Source organism: Balaenoptera physalus, assembly GCF_965194825.1.
Source record: "Balaenoptera physalus genome assembly, chromosome: 13".
In the NCBI taxonomy this organism is placed as follows: domain Eukaryota; kingdom Metazoa; phylum Chordata; class Mammalia; order Artiodactyla; family Balaenopteridae; genus Balaenoptera; species Balaenoptera physalus.
Window position 1 is genome coordinate 32,355,764 of NC_138892.1, and position 20,590 is coordinate 32,376,353.

At 33.5% G+C, this 20,590-nt stretch overlaps 1 protein-coding gene across 11 annotated transcripts in view; it reads left to right on the forward strand.

The window, feature by feature from the left end:
* The window catches only part of CEP290 (centrosomal protein 290), a 96,650-nt gene that overhangs the window by 47,403 nt on the left and 28,657 nt on the right, over positions 1-20,590 (forward strand). For all 11 annotated transcript variants that reach the window (XR_014252177.1, XM_082418818.1, XM_082418820.1 and 8 more), the window contains 11 exons: positions 2,627-2,832; positions 3,775-3,926; positions 5,523-5,634; positions 6,254-6,709; positions 7,818-7,982; positions 8,943-9,050; positions 9,270-9,404; positions 10,618-10,884; positions 11,510-11,617; positions 17,386-17,585; positions 19,729-19,942. Coding sequence is in view for 10 of the 11 variants with exons in the window: in XM_082418818.1 (XP_082274944.1) it covers positions 2,627-2,832; positions 3,775-3,926; positions 5,523-5,634; positions 6,254-6,709; positions 7,818-7,982; positions 8,943-9,050; positions 9,270-9,404; positions 10,618-10,884; positions 11,510-11,617; positions 17,386-17,585; positions 19,729-19,942 (2,123 nt within the window). In the remaining variant the exon portion in view is untranslated. The remainder of the gene's footprint in view (positions 1-2,626; positions 2,833-3,774; positions 3,927-5,522; positions 5,635-6,253; positions 6,710-7,817; positions 7,983-8,942; positions 9,051-9,269; positions 9,405-10,617; positions 10,885-11,509; positions 11,618-17,385; positions 17,586-19,728; positions 19,943-20,590) is intronic.

A 20,590-nucleotide genomic window follows, 5' to 3' on the forward strand; every position in this document is an offset into this window, starting at 1 on the left:
AGTAAGTTCTTTCTTCATTCTATCCTGTGTTTCTTTAGTAAGTGCTGAATTCCCTATAGAAATTCCTTAATTTTCAAATACCTTAATCTCTCTGATACATGGCTTTATAGCACTGAAGTTTTTTTTTTAATATAAAGTCTAGCTTTATTTTTTAAAAGATTTTACAAGTCTGTCAACCTCAAACATACATAGGTGAATTATTCATATCTTCCATCAGATGAGGCTTACAGCTTCAATCCCTCTCAGAAAAATATAAGTAAAAAATAAATTTTTTCACAAATATTTATCCACTATATTACTCAGCTTAGTTCTGAAATTTTCTCTCTATAAATACTTTAACATAGCTGCTAGTGGTCGTACCGTTGTTGTACAGCTGCACATGGCTATAATTTTACAAGCCTGCCTTACTCTTGCTAGCTCCCTGGTTTGGCTCCAGGGTCCAAATCTTATAGAGGAAAAGTAAAGGTTAACTGGGCTGCCAGAAAAGTGCACTTAATGCATTCTGTAGTGCTCTGTGACAAGCCAGAGAAGTACAGCCTCCAGCAAGGTCCTGTGGAGAGGCAGCTCTGATGTGGTTTAAATACCTGTGTTTAAGCTGTTTCCTTATCTTGGAATGACCTCACCATTGCCTGTCTTCCAAAGCCATGGTTCGAATGTCAACCCTTCAATTCTGAACAGAGACATGAGAAGCTTCCCTCCAAATTCTGGAACTCCACAATATATCACTGAAGTTTAAAAGCTTTTATTTCCTGTTACCCTTATATCTTTGTTTAAAAGTGTCACTTTTTTAGCTTTTTTCATGCAGGAATTGATTGGTGTTGGGCTGTTACCCTCTCTCTAGGACACTCCAAACACACGAATATAGACTAGACTAGTGTCCATTGCAGCCCCTGTGATGTGCCTCTTTTCATTATCAAAGTTTAGCACTAAAGAGAATGGAGAAGAGGTTTTATGTTCCTTGTATATCTGTATTTACTGCAATTTTTTTTTCTTTCCTTCATGGTGCTTAGGGTTGCCTGAAAGAGTCTCTATACCATAATGGTTTCCTAACACTTTTAGCTTCTTTCAGTAACATTACTGTTAGTTATTTGATCACTGCTTGCAGCAGCTATTCTAAAATCATATACTATTTAAAGACACATACAGAACAAAATGAAGCACTTCTTAAAGCTGAGACAGACACCAAAACAGTTTGTTTAGTTTCAAAAATATATATATTTCTTTGAGCAAACTCAGTTATAAAACTCAAGCTTCTGAAGCTAGAAAGATAGGAGGGGGCATTATTGGTGTTACGACTGTTTACAGAGTAAATCACTGCTTATTAGTTCCTTAAAATAATTGACTTCCCTGAACATATGGTTAATTGACTCTCTAAAAAAATAAAACACTCTACCAAATTTTTTTTCCTGGAGCATGTCTGTTATGCAAAGCAAAAGTATTAGTTTTCTCTTCTTAAAAGGTGACTAACTAATGATAATCCTACGTGATGCCTTTTCATGGTAAATCAGGGGGCTTTCGTTCTCTTTTCATTTAACCACAAACTTCTGTGTCCAAGGACAAGCTATACAACTGCATATATGAGATAAGGGTATGATAACTGATAAAATAATTTAAAGTAAAATATTTGATATTAGATGTATACAAAGGCCAAATAAAAGTCAGGGTTAAAGAAGATACTTGGCGAAATCCCTAAATCACATGGCTTCAGATTTTACTTTTTTACTCTGAGTCATTGCACTTGTATTCACAAAGTAGTGTGGCTTCACTGTATTGCCTCTTATACACTTTATCTCCTTTCAGTTAACAAAATATATTTATTTGCCCTTTTTTGACTATCTACATGTGACACCTCCTACACTACATCTTTTACATTGTTATTTCAGTTCAGGCATACCTTGGACATATTGCACGTTTGGCTCCAGATTGGCACAACAAAACAAATATTGCAATAAATGAGTCCCAGGAATTTTTTGGTTTCCCAGTACCTATAAAAGTTATGTTTACACTATACTATAGTCTATTAGTGTGCAACAGTATTATGTCTAAAAAAAAAGTACATACCTTTATTTTAAAATACTTTATTGCTAAAAAATGCTAGCCATCATCTGAACCTTCATTTTGTCTTAATACTAACATCAAAGATCACTGATCATAGATACCATAACAAATATAATAAAAAGTTTGAAATATTGTGAGGATTACCAGTGTGACACAGAGACACAAAGTGAGCAAATGCTGTTGGAAGAATGGCACCGACAGACTTACTCGACTCAGGGTTGTTTGCCATAGACCTTCAATTTAAAAACAAACCAAAACAAAAAAATGCAGTATTTGCGAAGCTCCATAAAGCAAAGCACAATGAAACAAGGTATGCCTGTAATCCTATGAAGAATAATTTGTATTATCATTTGACTGACGAAACATGTAAATCCCAGAGACATTAGGTTAGGTAGCATACAGATAAGAAGTAACAGAGCTGAGACTAGAGTCCAGGTCTGTCATAATTCAAAAGGCTCGTGTGTTTTCCACAGAACAATATTGCCTCCTTATATACAATGTCTAAAATATCTGGGATAAATTTTTGATAAGAACAGTGCAAGATTTACCAAAGTATTGTTGCATTTAGGAAATGAATCTAACATGGATAAGGCAAAGAAATCAATAACCAACAGTGAGATTGTTTCTATTTCAAAAAAAATCACTATGCTGGAGATGAAGGAATTAAATGAAAGGCAGCGGGCTGAACATTCTCAAAAAATGTATGAACATGTGAAGACTTCATTGAAGCAAGTGGAAGAACGTAATTTTGAATTGGAAACCAAATTTGCTGAGGTTTGATATTATAATTTTTTTCATGCCGTTAGAGAGTAAAAAATTAGTCATGGTAGCCATTGTATTATTGGAAGAGGTTTGTTTGTAACTCTGAAGTAGCATATTAATATAGTGCTTGTGTTTCATGTAATGGGTAAATAATGTATTTTTAAATCTGAAGTGTTTAAAAAGAAAGCAGGTATTTCTGTGATTGAGTTCTTATTTCTCACCAGCATTACATTATTAGATTTAATGTGCAAAAAGATGTTATTTGCTTAATAATGTAATTGCCTTCCACTACCATCCCTTCATTTAACAGTTATTATTTCTGAGTGCCTATTACATGCCAGATGCTGTATGGGAACTGGAGTTATAGCATGAAATAAAATAGACAGTAATCTCTCCTCTCAGGGACTTCATTCTAATAGGAAGTTTTAGACTTTTGATATGGTCAAAATTACTAAATTGGCTGGCAATAATATAGTTTGCAAATATTCAACAATTTATGATGAAGTAGCAGTCTAATAATATTTCTTTACCTTGAGAATGTGTATTTCTCAAATCATTCATGTTATTTTGTTTATTTTAAATGTCATTAAATATATATTAATAAGATTTTATTAACTATTTAGATTTGTTTATAGATGATATAGTTGCAGTAAAATATAATGAGCATATGGCATTTCAAGTAAATTAAGAATATCAGAGATTCATATCTTATTAGATTGTGAGTTGATTAATATAAATGACTTTGGGTGGGTTGACATATAACTAGAGTTTTCATAATTTGTTCCTGGCTTTTTCTCCCCTTATCTTCGTCAATCTATTCTTAATACTTCACACCCAATGCAGTATCTGGACTAATGCGAAGTAAAGAGGACTGCAGTATGCTGAAAGGTATATTAAAAGGAAAACCTCACCAAAAACTAACGTTTCTGAATGTTTTTTGTTACTTTTTCTCAGCTTACCAAAATCAATTTGGAAGCACAGAAAGTGGAACAGATGTTAAGAGATGAATTAGCTGATAGTGTGAGCAAGACAGTAAGTGATGCTGATAGGCAACATATTCTAGAATTAGAGAAGAGTGAAATGGAACTAAAAGTTGAAGTATCAAAGTAAGTTCATGTGGAGTTTTTAGTCATTTGATTAGCTGTGTCTACTCTAATTTGTGTTTATGAACTCTAATTACAGTGGTAAAGGGGTAATATCCTTAGTGGCAATTGTTACTGGTTTCTTTTTATTAGAACAGGGTTAAACAATATTAACAAGATTGATTTTTAACTGCATAAGTAATAATATTGAAGAGGAAATAACTTCTCAAGATTTACATTTTTCAGAGCCCAGGAATAGTATTACAGAAAACACTGAACTTGAAATCAGGACTCTCTGAGATCTAGTTTTTCCACATACTAATATTTTTTTGGAGGGAAGGGTTGTGGCCATTTAATTTGTTTAAAATTAACTTATTAAGGGAGTAATAATACTTATTTCATAAGGTTGCTGTAAAAATATAAAGAAAATACAGATTCTGATTCAGTTTACATCTATTAAACATATACTGACTCATCTAATTACACTTAATAACTCTGATAACAGTGTTGTTTTCATTTTACATAAGGAAACAGTTTATTCTTATAGAATTCAAATATCAATATATGTAAGGAGGAAATACTGTGTACACCAGGTAGATGCTGTCTAATCACTCTTTTGTAATTATGTGTTACTTCATTAGAAAAGTATGAGGATCCCTGAGTTGATCTGTCTAGCACAAGTAATTAGTAAAAAGGGTTTATGGCTTACCCATAAAGTTATAGCCACTGTTTTAGTGTCTCGATAGTCCTTTTGGGAATATCAGTTATTCCCAGCCCTTTTCACTATGAATGACCCCATTTTTTATTCTTCCTTTCACCTCATGTACTTCATTTTTTGAAGTAAACTAATTTATAATTACTCATTTTGTTATATTTTAATTGGTGAAAACTTACATAACTGGCAGTAAGAGCTTCTAATCAATATGAGGAAACCTGACTTATCTGTTAACGCTGAACTAAAATTATTCCAGCCCAAAGTAAAATGCATTTTATTTTACCTGTTTAATCTTAGCAAAATAGTCATATAGGAAATTTAATAACTTACCATCAAGCTCCACCCTTTTTTGCAATTGTAGTAAATGTATAATCTCTTTTTCACATTTCTGGTAACTAGCAAATTAAAATAAAGCAAATCAAAACATACATTAATTGATCTAGGGAACCTGGCAATTTTAAATTTCTGTATTCTTAACTGTACAGTTTATCAAGTAAGCCTACTTAATACCTTATTCCAGCTATACCAAACCATGATAATAAGCATCTCATGAAAAAAGTGTGAGAGAGGAGTTCTTTGACCATACACATTTGGAAAATGCTATATGTGTACAGGTTGAAATAATTTTTTACTCTAGAACTTCTCAGAGCATTTGATATGATATGTATATGAGTCTTCAAGGGAGAGGAATGTTGGGAATGGAGTATTTTTTACAGAACATTTGTTAACTCCTCATGGAATTATGTTTCATGAAACAGTTCAGGAAACTTTACTTTAGTATTTCATACAAAGAAGAGATGCTGCAAACTAATGGCTTTTCCAAAGGTCTAGAAATTTGAAATTTTAGTATTTATTTACTTAGAAAATGTACCCAATTGTATCTGAAGTATCTTATCACTTCCTAGACTAAAAGAGATTTCTGACATTGCCAAAAGGCAAGTTGAAATTTTGAATACACAACAACAGTCCAGGGAAAAGGAAGTAGAGTCCATCAGAATGCAGCTGTTAGACTATCAGGTATGTGCAGGATTAACTCTTCTATATAGATTCTTTTCTTTTTCCTAAATTTACATTAGATATTGGGATGATTTTGTAGTTTTAATCAGAGGATATATCAAATAGAGGCTCCTATTTTTGTTAGTTGTAAGTTCATTAGAAAAACTCGTTAATTTGAAATGCCATTCATAACACAGAAAAGCATTTCAATGCTTACAGATGCATTGTGCTGGCTGCTGTTCAAAGTCCAGACAGTGAGGAGAAACATGTCTTTCATAACAATATTTTCTCTTGTATTTATATATAGTTTTTCACATCTTCTCACATTCTAAGTTTTTTTATGATTAAAAAAACCCACATTGTCTGCATTAGTATTATTATCAATACTGTTATTAATATATGGAAGTTTTCAAAAACAGTAATATTCCAACTGTTAGCTGCCAGATTTAGATTTTAAATAAGTTTGATTCTAGGTTTCTACACTTCTTTTGCAATTTGTGTTAAAGCAAGGTTAGATTTTTGTAGGATCTCATGTAGCACCCTGTTTTAAATTTTATTTAGTAAATTGTGATTTTAAATCCATGATAAGTTTCATTGGGAAAACTTGAAACTTCCTACAAACATATATTTTTTATATTAGGCACAGTCTGATGAAAAGGCACTAATTGCCAAGCTGCACCAACACCTTGTTTCTCTTCAAGTTAGTGAGGCTACCGCTCTTGGTAAGTTGGAGTCGGTTACGTCTAAGCTGCAGAAGATGGAGGCCCATAATTTGCGCTTAGAGCAGAAACTTGATGAAAAAGAACAAGCTCTCTATTCTGCCCGTTTGGAGGGGAGAAACAGAGCAACACATCTGCGCCAAACAATTCAGTCTCTACGACGGCAATTTAGTGGAGCTTTACCCTTGGCACAACAGGAAACGTTCTCTAAAACAATGATTCAGTTACAAAATGACAAACTGAAGATAATGCAAGAAATGAAAAATTCTCAACAAGAACATAGAAATATGAAGAACAAAACACTGGAGATGGAATTAAAATTAAAGGGGCTGGAAGAGTTAATAAGCACTTTAAAGGATGCCAGGGGAGCCCAAAAGGTAAAACATTGATTTTAAGTTCAGTATTTTAAAAAGAGTTACGTAATAACTTTGAGTTAATATGTGCCTATGTGAATAATGCTTAATATATGAACAAAATTCCATGTATAATTTATTAATTCAGGATTTTTTTTTTTTTTTTTTTAATTTATTTACTTTTGGCTGTGTTGGGTCTTTGCTCCTGTGCAAGGGCTTTCTCTAGTTGTGGCAAGCGGGGGCCACTCTTCATTGCGGTGCGCGGGCCTCTCACTATCAAGGCCTCTCTTGTTGCGGAGCACAGGTTCCAGACGCGCAGGCTCAGTAGTTGTGGTTCACGGGCTCAGCTGCTCCGCGGCATGTGGGATCCTCCCAGACCGGGGCACGAACCCGTGTCCCCTGCATTGGCAGGCAGATCCTCAACCGCTGCGCCACCAGGGAAGCCCAAATTCAGGTTTTATAAGTTAGGAGTTTGGGCTATTTGGATATCCTTTTATAAATAAAATGGGACTCCTCTAAGCCATGGTTTCAATAGAAATGCTTAGATTGTATAATATCAAAGAATTTTAAACACTCTAGGAAAGTTTATATATTAATTAAATACTAATTATAATTATTCTTAAACATTATAGTGGTTAGTTGAATTCTACTCTTCATAATTATTATGTTTAAAATTATTTACAAGTAGTAGGCCCACATTTATTTTTTAAAATAATTTTGTTTTTGCCCTCATTTGGAAGGAATTAAATGAAAAATAATTATTTTGAAATTAAATTTTATTCTCTAGGCTAGAAACATTTAGGATTGTTATTTATGAAAGTAAAATGAATGTTGCAATTACATACATACACTAAGGACCCAGTAAATATATGAAAGTAAATGAATAAATGAAAGTGAATGTTAGTGATATCCATTCCAACATCATTTGAAAAATGTTTTATGTTAAGATCCCATGTATTAGAAAAGTCTGGAAATTCTAAATAAACTTTTCCTTGTGGAACAGCCAAGGATAATTTTATATCTTATTTTGTTATAGAATGTCCATTAATTTGAATTAAAATCATTAAGATTAGTGGAGAAATATTTGTTTATATAGTATTTACATTTGTATGTATAATTTGTAAATCTTCAGGTAATCTTTTGGCATACGAAGATAGAAGAACTCCGTCTTCAAGAGCTTAAACTCAGTCGAGAATTAGTCAAAGATAAAGAAGAAATAAAGTATTTGAATAATATAATTTCTGAATATGAGCATACAATCAGTAGTCTGGAGGAAGAAATTGTACAGCAGAATAAGGTTTCATTTTATATTTACTTTCGTATTTGTTGCTAAGATTTTTAACATAACAACATTGCATTGGTGACCACATTATTTTCCTAATTGAGTATAGCTCCCATTATTATTGTTATAAAATATTGTTTCTTATTTTTTAAACTATTCTAAAAATATATATTTAGTTGCATTGATAGTCTTAAAAGGAATAATTCATAAGCAAACTTATTTGGTAAGTTAATTTTTATTTCAATATTAGTTATTTGACTTTTCATGGTTACAGGCTTCTACTGGCTCTCACTGATGGAACAGGAGAAGGCAGCTTGGTGTAGAATAAAGCACAAAAGCTTTGGAGGCAGATGATATTCACTAAGCACATGCTTGCTTGCTTCAGAAATTCTGTTGTTCCTTCTGCTTAGGTTGTTCTTACCCCAGATACCAGTATTGATAATGCTTTCATTGCCTTCTGGTCTTAGCTCAAATGTCTTACCTTATCATTGAGGCCTTCACTAGCCACTCAGTCTACAACAGTAAATCTTATCATCAAGATTCCCTGAATAGGGATAATCTAGTTTCATTTTACTCCATAGCACTCATCACCCTCTGACATATTACATACTTACTTGTTTATTGACTATCTCCCCCTCACTAGTATATAAGTTCTGTAGTGAAAGGTACTTGGTTTTGTTCACTGCTGTGTTCTTATTGTCTTGAATAGTGCTTGCCACACAGAATGTGTCATTAAACATGTTTTGGATGAATGGATGGATGGGTACATGGATGGATTGAAATCCTGACTCCACATCTGCCTGTCTCTGTGATCTTAGGCAAATCGCTTCATCTCTGAATTTACTTCCTTCTTCCATAAAATGAAAATAATAGTGACCTCAAAGGGTTGTTGTGAGGATTAAATAAGAAAAATGTATGTAAAAATTCCTGGTGAGTATCTCTGTGTGCGTCTGACCCAAACTGTCTTTTTTTCAGTTTCACGAAGAAAGACAAATGGCCTGGGATCAGAGAGAAGTTGAGCTAGAACGTCAACTAGATGTTTTTGACCGTCAGCAAAATGAAATACTAAATGCAGCACAAAAGGTATGAATGATTAGTCTTGTTTGCTACTCTGTAGCACGGCCTGTAATGTTAACAAATAGAAATATTTTCTAAAGTTGGATGGAATTTTAATTGATGGTATCTTTTTATGTTTCAACTATAAGTGGAGTTTAACCATGTCATGTCATATAGTTGTAAAAATTAATATTGTTCTTCTCAATGCTGCAACTGCTTTTTTAAAAAAATTCTATTTCTCAATAGTTTGAAGAGGCTACAGGATCAATGCCAGACCCTAGTTTGCCCCTTCCAAATCAACTTGAGATTGCTCTAAGAAAAATTAAGGAGAATATTCAAATAATCCTAGAAACACAGGCAACGTGCAAATCACTAGAAGAGGTAATTAGAAGAATTTGCATTTTGATTAGTGCCTTATTAGGTATGCTTGTGGCGTTTTTTAAGTAATATTTTTAAATGAGGATGAAGCATAAAATGATGAATCTGTTGCTTATTCTGCTCTCCTTTTTCATTCTCCTATAATGTTTCTAGTAGCTGATAAAGAACAGCAGATATGGCTAATTTGATATTACTCTCCTTTTAATCATTATTTGCCACTTTTGGGCATGCTCTTCAGTTGCTAGCATGAAAGGAAACAAGAAGAGCATTTGACTGTAGCTTTATGAACAATGTATTTCCTTCCCCTCTATGATCAAGAATTGTTTTCATCCTTGTTTATTTTTATGTTCTATTTTGAAGTGCATGTTTTATACTCTGAATCAATTTTCAGTTTATTCCTTTTTGTAGATAGTTAAAGGGTTTGAAGGTAAACTAGAAATTATTTCTTAGTTCAATCTAGGTCTTAAATTTGGTTAATAGATGATTAGATCTGTCTTCTTTATTAAATTATACAGAAAATAGTATAAACCGAGTATGTTTAGATGTCAACTAAAATGAAAATCATATTAACTGTAAATACATTTAAAATAATTTTTTAAATTGTGCACTTTTAAACCAACTGAGGAAACTTAGATTGTCTTCTGTAATTGTAAATTTGGTGTTTATGTGTATTGCCACTGAGTTACTAGATTTTAAATATCTGCCTTAATTCTGTTGAGGAGAACACACTTTCTTGTGTTTTGTTTTGATAAGCTGCAGATTTTATAATAGTGACCCATTGACTCAGGCCACTAAAATTCCAATTTTTATACTTTGTTGACTTTATAGGTTGCTCTTCTAGTGCTCTAATAGTCAATGGACCAAAATAAAAGGAATGGTTTATTACATTTTCTTTCTAAACCTATCACCACCACACATTTCTAGCTCTAAATCTATTAGACGTAAATAAAGTACTGTAAGTAAATTTCATTTTCATCATAACAGTGAAGTTTCTAACACATGTGATAATCTTACAAATAAGTAAAATATACATGTAGATAACTGCTGTCACATAGAAATACAGTCAATTAACCTTATTAAGTATCATTTGGCTATTATAAGTATGATGTGAAAAATAAAATGAAACTCCTTTCCTTGCTTATAGCTAATCTGACTAAGATTCAGATGAAGCATTTTTAAAAGAAAAATGTATTTTTTTATGATTTGATCATTGCAGAAGCTAAAAAAAAAAGAATCTGCTTTACGGTTAGCAGAGGAAAATATTCTGTCAAGAGATAAAGTAATTAATGAACTGAGGCTTCGATTGCCTGCCACTGCAGAACGAGAAAAGCTTATAGCTGAGCTAGGAAGAAAAGAGGTGGAACCAAAATCTCATCACACATTGAAACTTGCTCATCAGACCATTGCAAACATGCAAGCAAGGTTAAATCAAAAGGAAGAAGTGTTAAAGAAGTATCAACATCTTCTAGAAAGAGCCAGAGAGGTATTTTATTGTATTATGTTATGCTCTTTTATTTATTATGATGTTTTTTAGACAAATGTCAAATACTGTTCTGCCCTGAAGTGGTATTTCATTTCTTGTTTTCAAATGATTCTATTCAGGCATTGTTACTTTCACGTGATTGGATTACAGATCTGTCAGTAAAACTGGCAGTTTGTGTTATGGACCGACTAAATTGCTAATGGCTTTCATGGTGAAACCGTGTGATTTTGAAAAATATCATCTGAGTTAATAGGTAAAGACTGAGGCAGTAAGTTAGAATGAAATCTGTCACACAGGTATCAGTGGAAATCAAATTTGCTAGAACTTGGAGGGGAAAAAAAAATCTGACATTTAAAAATTTGCTGGAAACAAGTTAAAAGCTGATGGATACATATTATTCTAATATTAAGAATAAATTTTGCTCTAAGGCTAGGCTTGTCAGTTTGAACATGTGCTAGGGGAAATGTATACAGGTATAAATATATACATGCAGATGGCAGATGTTGTTCCTTCCCTATCTCATAAGGATTTTAGAAGGTAAAGATAAGAAAATATTTAAGACCTTTAGAATGTGAATTTATTTGAATCATAATGTAAGATATAGTTTTGATTTCTTGTAAAACAGGAACAAAGAGAAATTGTTAAGAAACATGAAGACGAACTTCATAGTCTTCATCATAAATTAGAACTACAGGCTGATAGTTCACTCAGTAAATTCAAAGAAACAACTTGGGTAAGATTCTAAGAACTTTGTTCTATTCTTTATTGATTTTTGAGACCATGCAATTGAAAATTTAGGTCTCCTTTTTTTTGGACTACAAGCCATCCTACCTTTTTTTTTTTTTTTTGCCAGAATAATCTTCTGAAGACACAGCTCTAATCATTTTTTTCCCTAGACCGACATCTGTTAGTAGCTTACTGCTGCCTACAAAATCATGTTTAAGTTTCTTAGCCATGTACTCAAAGCCTTCCATGATCTGACCTCAGTCTTTCTTTTCAAATCTGCACATTAAGTTTACCTGTGTCTAACTGCTTTCCATGTTCTGAATTCAGTTCATTCTTGCCTCTTTTGATCATTGTATTCTTTTTTTTTTTTTTAAATCAGTCACCAATTTTATACACATCAGTGTATACATGTCAATCCCAATCGCCCAATTCAGCACACCACCGTCCCCACCCCACCGTGGTTTTCCCCCTTTGGTGTCCATACATTTGTTCTCTACATCTGTGTCTCAACTTCTGCCCAGCAAACCGGTTCATCTGTACCATTTTTCTAGGTTCCACATACATGCGTTAATATACGATATTTTTTTTTCTCTTTCTAACTTACTTCACTCTGTATGACAGTGTCTAGATCCATCCACGTCTCAACAAATGACTCAATTTCGTTTCTTTTTATGGCTGAGTAATATTCCATTGTGTATATGTACCACAACTTCTTTATCCATTCGTCTGTCGATGGGCATTTAGGTTGCTTCCATGACCTGGCTATTGTAAATAATGCTGCAGTGAACAATGGGGTGCATGTGTCTTTTTGAATTACGGTTTTCTCTGGGTATATGCCCAGTAGTGGGATTGCTGGATCATATGGTAATTCTATTTTTAGTTTTTTAAGGAACCTCCATATTGTTCTCCATAGTGGCTATATCAATTTACATTCCCACCAACAGTGCAAGAGGGTTCCCTTTTCTCCACACCCTCTCCAGCATTTGTTGTTTGTAGATTTTCAGATGATGCCCATTCTAACTGGTGTGAGGTGATACCTCATTGTAGTTTTGATTTGCATTTCTCTAGTAATTAGCAATGTTGAGCATCTTTTCATGTGCTTCTTGGCCATGTGTATGTCTTCTTTGGAGAAATGTCTATTTAGATCTTCTGCCCATTTTTGGATCGGGTTGTTTGTTGCTTTAACATTGAGCTGAATGAGCTGTTTCTATATTTTGGAGATTAATCCTTTGTCCGTTGATTCGTTTGCAAATATTTTCTCCCATTCTGAGGGTTGTCTTTTCGTCTTGTTTCTGGTTTCCTTCGCTGTGCAAAAGCTTTGAAGTTTCATTAGGTCCCATTTGTTTATTTTTGTTTTTATTTCCATTACTCTAGGAGGTGGATCAAAAAAGATCTTGCTGTGATTTATGTCAAAGAGTGTTCTTCCTATGTTTTCCTCTAAGAGATTTACAGTGTCCGGTCTTACATTTAGGTCTCGAATCCATTTTGAGTTTATTTTTGTGTATGGTGTTAGGGAGTATTCTAATTTCATTCTTTTCCATGTAGCTGTCCAGTTTTTCCAGCACCACTTATTGAAGGACTGTCTTTTCTCCATTGTATATCTTTGCCTCCTTTGTCATAGATTAGTTGACTGTAGGTGCGTGGGTTTATCTCTGGGCTTTCTATCTTGTTCCATTGATCTATGTTTCTGTTTTTGTGCCAGTACCATATTGTCTTGATTACTGTAGCTTTGTAGTATAGTCTGAAGTCAGGGAGTCTGATTCCTCCAGCTCCGTTTTTTCTCTCAAGACTGCTTTAGCTACTCGGGGGTCATTTGTGTCTCCATATAAATTTTAAGATGATTTGTTCTAGTTCCGTAAAAAAATACCATTGGTAATTTGATAGGGATTGCATTGAATCTGTAGATTGCTTTGGGTAGTATAGTCATTTTCACAGTATTGATTCTTCCAATCCAAGAACATGGTATATCTCTCCATCTGTTGGTATCATCTTTAATTTCTTTCATCAGTGTCTTATAGTTTTCTGCCTTCAGGTCTTTTTTCTCCCTAGGTAGGTTTATTCCTAGGTATTTTATTCTTTTTGTTGCAGTGGTAAATGGGAGTGTTTCCATAATTTCTCCTTCAGGTTTTTCATCATTAGTGTATAGGAATGCAAGAGATTTCTGTGCATTAATTTTGTATCCTGCAACTTTACCAAATTCATTGATTAGCTCTAGTAGTTTTCTGGTGGCACTTTTAGGATTCTCTATGTATAGTATCATGTCATCTGCAAACAGTGAAAGTTTTACTTCTTCTTTTCCAATTTTTATTCCATTTATTTCTTTTTCTTCTCTGGTTGCCGTGGCTAGGACTTCCAAAACTATGTTGAATAATTGTGGTGAGAGTGGACATCCTTGTCTCGTTCCTGATCTTAGAGGAAATGCTTTCAGTTTTTCACCATTAAGAATGATGTTTGCTCTGGGTTTGATGTATATGGCCTTTATTATGTTGAGGTAGGTTCCCTCTATGCCCACTTTCTGGAGAGTTTTTATCATAAACGGGTGTTCAATTTTGACAAAAGCTTTTTCTGCATCTATTGAGATGATCATATGGTTTTTATTCTTCAATTTGTTAATATGGTGTATCACATTGATTGATTTGCGTATATTGAAGAATCCTTGCATTCCTGGGATAAATCCCACTTGATCATGGTGTATGATCCTTTTAATGTGTTGTTGGAGTCTGTTTGCTAGTATTTTGTTGAGCATTTTTGCATCTATTTTCATTAGTGATATTGCTGTGTAATTTTCTTTTTTTGTAGTATCTTTGTCTGGTTTTGGTATCAGGGTGATGGTGGCATCATAGAATGAGTTTGGGAGTGTTCCTTCCTCTGCAATTTTTTGGAAGAGTTTAAGAAGGATGGGTGTTAGCTCTTCTCTAAATGTTTGATAGAATTCACCTGTGAAGCCATCTGGTCCTGGACTTTTGTTTGTTGGAAGATTTTTAATCACAGTTTCAATTTCATTACTTGTGATTGGTCTGTTCATATTTTCTGTTTCTTCCTGGTTCAGTCTTGGAAGGTTATACCTTTCTAAGAATTTGTCCATTTCTTCCAGGTTATCCATTTTATTGGCATAGAGCTGCTTGTAGTAGTCTCTTAGGATGCTTTGTATTTCTGCAGTGTCTGTTGTAACTTCTCCTTTTTCATTTCTAATTTTATTGATTTGAGTCCTCTCCCTCTTTTTCTTGATGAGTCTGGCTAATGGCTTATCAATTTTGTTTATCTTCTGAAAGAACCAGCTTTTAGTTTTATTGATCTTTGCTATTGTTTTCTTTGTTTCTACTTCATTTATTTCTGCTCTGATCTTTGTGATTGCTTTCCTTCTGCTAACTTTGGGTTTTGTTTGTTCTTCTTTCTCTAGTTCGTTTAGGTGTAAGGTTAGATTTTGTACTTGAGATTTTTCATTTCTTTAGGTAGGCTTGTATAGCTATAAACTTCCCTCTTAGAACTGCTTTTGCTGCATCCCATAGATTTTGGATCGTTGTGTTTTCATTGTCATTTGTCTCTAGGTATTTTTTGATTTCCTCTTTGATTTCTTCAGTGATCTCTTGGTTATTTAGTAACGTATTGTTTAGCCTCCATGTGTTTGTGCTTTTCACGTTTTTTTCCTTGTAATTCATTTCTAATCTCATAGCGTTGTGGTCAGAAAAGATGCTTGATATGATTTCAATTTTCTTAAGTTTACTGAGGCTTGATTTGTGGCCCAAGATGTGATCTATCCTGGAGAATGTTCCATGTACACTTGAGAAGAAAGTGTAATCTGCTGTTTTTAGATGGAATGTCCTATAAATATCAATTAAATCTATCTGGTCTATTGTGTCATGTAAAGCTTCTGTTTCCTTATTTATTTTCATTTTGGATGATCTGTCCATTGGTGTAAGTGAGGTGTTAAAGTTCCCCACTATTATTGTGTTACTGTCGATTTCCTCTTTTATAGCTGTTAGCAGTTGCCTTATGTATTGAGGTACTTCTGTGTTGGGTGCATATATATTTATAATTGTTATATCTTCTTCTTGGATTGATCCCTTGATCATTATGTAGTGTCCTTCCTTGTCTCTTGTAACACTCTTTATTTTAAAGTGTATTTTATCTGATGTGAGTATTGCTACTCCAGCTTTCTTTAGATTTCCATTTGCATGGAATATCTTTTTCCATCCCCTCACTTTCAGTCTGTATGTGTCCCTGGGTCTGAAGTGGGTCTCTTGTAGACAGCATATAGATGGGTCTTGTTTTTGTATCCATTCAGCAAGCCTGTGTCTTTTGGGTGGAGCATTTAATCCATGCACATTTAAGGTAATTATCGATATGTGTGTTCCTATGACCATTTTCTTAACTGTTTTGAGTTTGTTTTTGTAGGTCCTTTTCTTCTCTTGTGTTTCCCACTTAGAGAAGTTCCTTTAGCATTTGTTGTAGAGGTGGTTTGGTGGTGCTGAATTCTCTTAGCTTTTGCTTGTCTGTAAAGCTTTTGATTTCTCCATCAAATCTAAATGAGGTCCTTGCTGGGTAGAGTAATCTTGGTTGTAGGTTCTTCCCTTTCATCACTTTGAGTATATCATGCCACTCCCTTCTGGCTTGTAGAGTTTCTGCTGAGAAATCAGCTGTTAACCGTATGGGAGTTCCCTTGTATGTTATTTGTCGTTTTTCCCTTGCTGCTTTCAATAATTTTTCTTTGTCTTTAATTTTTGCCAGTTTGATTACTATGTGTCTCGGCGTGTTTCTCCTTGGGTTTATCCTGTATGGGACTCTCTGCGCTTCCTGGACTTGGGTGGCTATTTCCTTTCCCATGTTAGAGAAGTTTTCGACTATAATCTCTTCAAATATTTTCTCGGGTCCCTTCTCTCTCTCTTCTCCTTCTGGCACCCCTATAATGCGAATGTTGTTGCGTTTAATGTTGTCCCAGAAGTCTCTTAGGCTGTCTTCATTTCTTTTCATTCTTTTTTCTTTAGTCTGTTCTGCAGCAGTGAATTCCACCATTCTGTCTTCCAGGTCACTTATCCATTCTTCTGCCTCAGTTATTCTGCTATTGATTCCTTCTAGTGTAGTTTTCGTTTCAGTTATTGTATTGTTCATCTCTTTTTGTTTGTTCTTTAATTCTTCTAGATCTTTGTTAATCATTTCTTGCATCTTCTCAATTTTTGCCTCCATTCTTATTCCGAGGTCCTGGATCATCTTCACTATCATTATTCTGAATTCTTTTTCTGGAAGGTTGCCTATCTCCAGTTCATTTAGTTGTTTTTCTGGGTTTTTATCTTGTTCCTTCATCTGGTATATAGCCCTCTGCCTTTTCATCTTGTCTATCTTTCTGTGAATGTGGTTTTTGTTCCACAGGCTGCAGGATTGTAGTTTTTCTTGCTTCTGCTGTCTGCCCTCTAGTGGTTGAGGCTATCTAAGAGGCTTGATGCGAGGCTCTGGTGGTGGGTAGAGCTCATCATTGTATTCTATATGTGCGAAATGACCTTAAGCAAACCTTAGCTTCCTCAAGCCTTAACTCATTAATTCAGTCAACATTTATTTATTGATCCTCCACTACATGTAGGCACTTTGCCAGATACTGGGAATACAAAGAATAAGGTCTATATGTCCTATCTTCTTTAAGCCTTCATTACCTATTAAATCATTACATATTAGATTTGATATTATATTTTGATCATTTAAGGAACCAAGTTAAAATTATGGAGTAAGTATGGCATTGCATTGTACCTGCTCATGGCTAATGTAACCAACCATATTTCATAGGATTTAATAAAACAGTCTCCTACTCCAGTTCCTACCAACAAGCATTTTATTCGTTTGGCTGAGATGGAACAGAGAGTAGCAGAACAAGATGACTCTCTCTCCTCACTTGTGATCAAACTAAAAAAAGTATCTCAGGATTTAGAGAGACAAAAAGAAGTCACTGAATTAAAAGTCAAAGAGTTTGAAAATATCAAATTACGGTAAGTCTTAGAAATGTATTGTAGATTTTGGCAAATTGGATTAATGATATAATAAAGATAAATGTAAGCATTTGTTATGTCATGTACTGTTCTAAAAATGTTGAATATATTATCTCATTTTATACGCAGTACTACTTGTGACATAGGATATTCACTCCATTTTGCAGTTAGGAAACTAGGCTATAGGAAGCCTCAGTAATGTGCCTAGGAGAAGATGGGAAAGCCACGATTTGAATCTAGTCAGTCTGACTCAAGAGCCAACTCAGATTCTTGCATAGAATCTCATCTTTAACCTTTTTAAATTTCCATTTTATTATCTAAAAAGTGAAATGACAGTACTTACCTGGGCTCTTTCAAGGTGGTTATATAAAGGCCAAATGATGATGTATATGGAAGTAATTTGAAAATTGTAAAGTAACATATATAAATATAAAACTTTTATTTACATACCTATAACAGTTTCCAGCATACATTAAAGGCTCAAATATTTGTTGAATGAAAAATTAACCAATCTTTTTTATTAACCACAGTGACAGTAGAGGGCTTACAGCATTCTCTGTATTAGAGATTCTAAACATTGTTCAACCATTTATCAGAATGTGTATTTTAAAACTAAAATAGGTTTATATTTAGGTATTTTGTAATCATTGTAGAACTCTCTCTGAGGCTCAGTTTCTTATCTGAAAAAAATAAGAAAATTAACTACTTGACTTATAATTCCATTCCATCTCTGAAGCCCTTATTAGAACCTTTGATTCTTTATTCATTTATCCAAGATGCTTCTGACAAAACTAACACTATTTGTGCTTAAGAAGCTGCTACTTTAAATAAGTTATTCTCTAAGAGAAAAGAGAATTAGCAATAGCATATGGTATATTTTCAATCTAATTTTCCCCATTCTGTTATATTTTATACATGAGATGCTATTTTTGGTATAGTAAGTTTCTGTCATATTTTAGAGCATAAAATTTCTTGCATTTCTGAATCTAATTCCTGGATGTAGAAAATAATCATTTTATTGACATTACCTTGTATATATAATTTTTTGCCACATGAAATACTTGAAGTTGTTGTTTTGTACCTTACCATGTCATTTTAGCCTAAAATTATACTTCTGTTCTCTGTGTGCACATTGGCATGCATATTTTAATGCATCTAAAGAAATTATAGTTCTTTGTCATTTCTTTAGTGAAACCTTGTATTTTTACAATTTGATGATTATTTAAAGTGACTTAAGTTTTTGCCATAAGCAACAAGTCTCAGAGTGTTTAATACCTGTTCGTGGTTTAACAGACCTTCCTCTCATTGATCAAAGTTTAATCATTTGAATCTCCATATTGGTGACCTTATTAATGCAGTGTCTATATAAATACAGTGAACTGGATATAATTCAGTTTATAAGGCTAATTAATACTGAATGAGCAGTAGGATTAATTGAATTAACTAAGTCTTTTGATAGTATCTACTTCTATATAGTATACAGCTATAGATAGAGTTACAGATACAATACTAGTGACTTTAGAACCATAATACATGTGATATCTGTGAAGGTTTATATTTTGTCTTTGTAACATGTCATTATAGGGCAGTGGTTCTCAAGCGGAAGTACTTTTGCTCTCCTCTCCCCCCTCCAGGGACATTTGTTATTGTCTGTAGACATTTTTGGTGAACAACTAGGAGGTACTACTGGCATCTGGTTGGTAGAAGCAAGGAATGCTGCTAAATATGTTTTAAAATGCATAGGACAGTAAACCCCCGCCCCAGTGAAGGATTATCCAGTCAAAAATGTCAATAGTGCCATGGTTGAGAAATCCCTGATACAAAGGAAGCAGTCACATCTTGCAGGAACCATAATATATAAAGTGTTATTTTGTTCATTCTCTATATTATTTCATCTAGAGCCACAAATTACTTGATGCAATTGCTGCAAAAAATAGTAGAAACTGGAAGAAAAAACTCTATTTTATGTTAAGTTTAAGAGTAGTTAAGTAGAATAAAGAATTGTTCATCTTTTGGATTTGGATCAAATCTTAGATTTTAAGGATGCTGAGGACCAAACATTTGTTCTTTGTAAAATTTGTGTCAATCAAATTGTTAATTGCAGCAACTACTCTATTAAGTACATATGTTTGCTTTATATTAGGCTCCAAGAAAATCATGCAGATGAAGTGAAACAAATAAAAGCACAAGTAGAGGATTTGAGGTGTCTTCTGGCCCAGTCACAAAAGGAGTCGCAGAGTTTAAAATCTGAACTTCAGGCTCAAAAAGAAGCAAATTCAAGAGCTCCAACAACTACAATGAGGAATCTAGTAGAAAGGCTGAAGAGCCAATTAGCCTTGAAAGAGAAACAACAAAAAGTTAGTAACAATAGAAAATTATCAATATTTAAGAAAAACATGTGGTAGATTGCTTTTACAGAAGATTTGTAGAAGATGATAACATGTATCTCTCTCGTAATAAAAAGTATAAGCCTTATCTTGAGCAGGGTTGGGTCTTTATAATTCTTTTAAATAGCCTTATAGATTGGTGGTGTTTTTAACTTCAGATATAGTCTAATTTATCTTTTTATGTTTTCAACCTGATTTGTGGGTTAGCTGTAGGAAATAAGGGGAAATCTTCATTACATTATTTATTTTCTCTCCTTTCCTATTAGGATTGTATGTTACTGAGGCAATTTTGAACAATTTGAATAATTGGAAAATTTTAAGTAACTTTGGGGATTAAGAGGGAGTTAGGATAAGAGGAGGAAAGATTAAAGAAGGAGATCGCAGAGATACTGTTATGAAAAGGAGTTGGTCAGTGGATTAACAGATTTATTAGTTTTTTATTTATCTCAGATTTTATATACTTAACTGTTTTAGAAGGTGCTGCTGTTTTTCTATGCTAGCTCATGAAATTTATTGGCAAATTTTAAGTCTTCTAATCTTGTAACTTTCCTTGTCTACTTAAATTCAATTAATTTCACATGGAAGTATGTACTAAGTGAGTAATTTAAATAAATATTT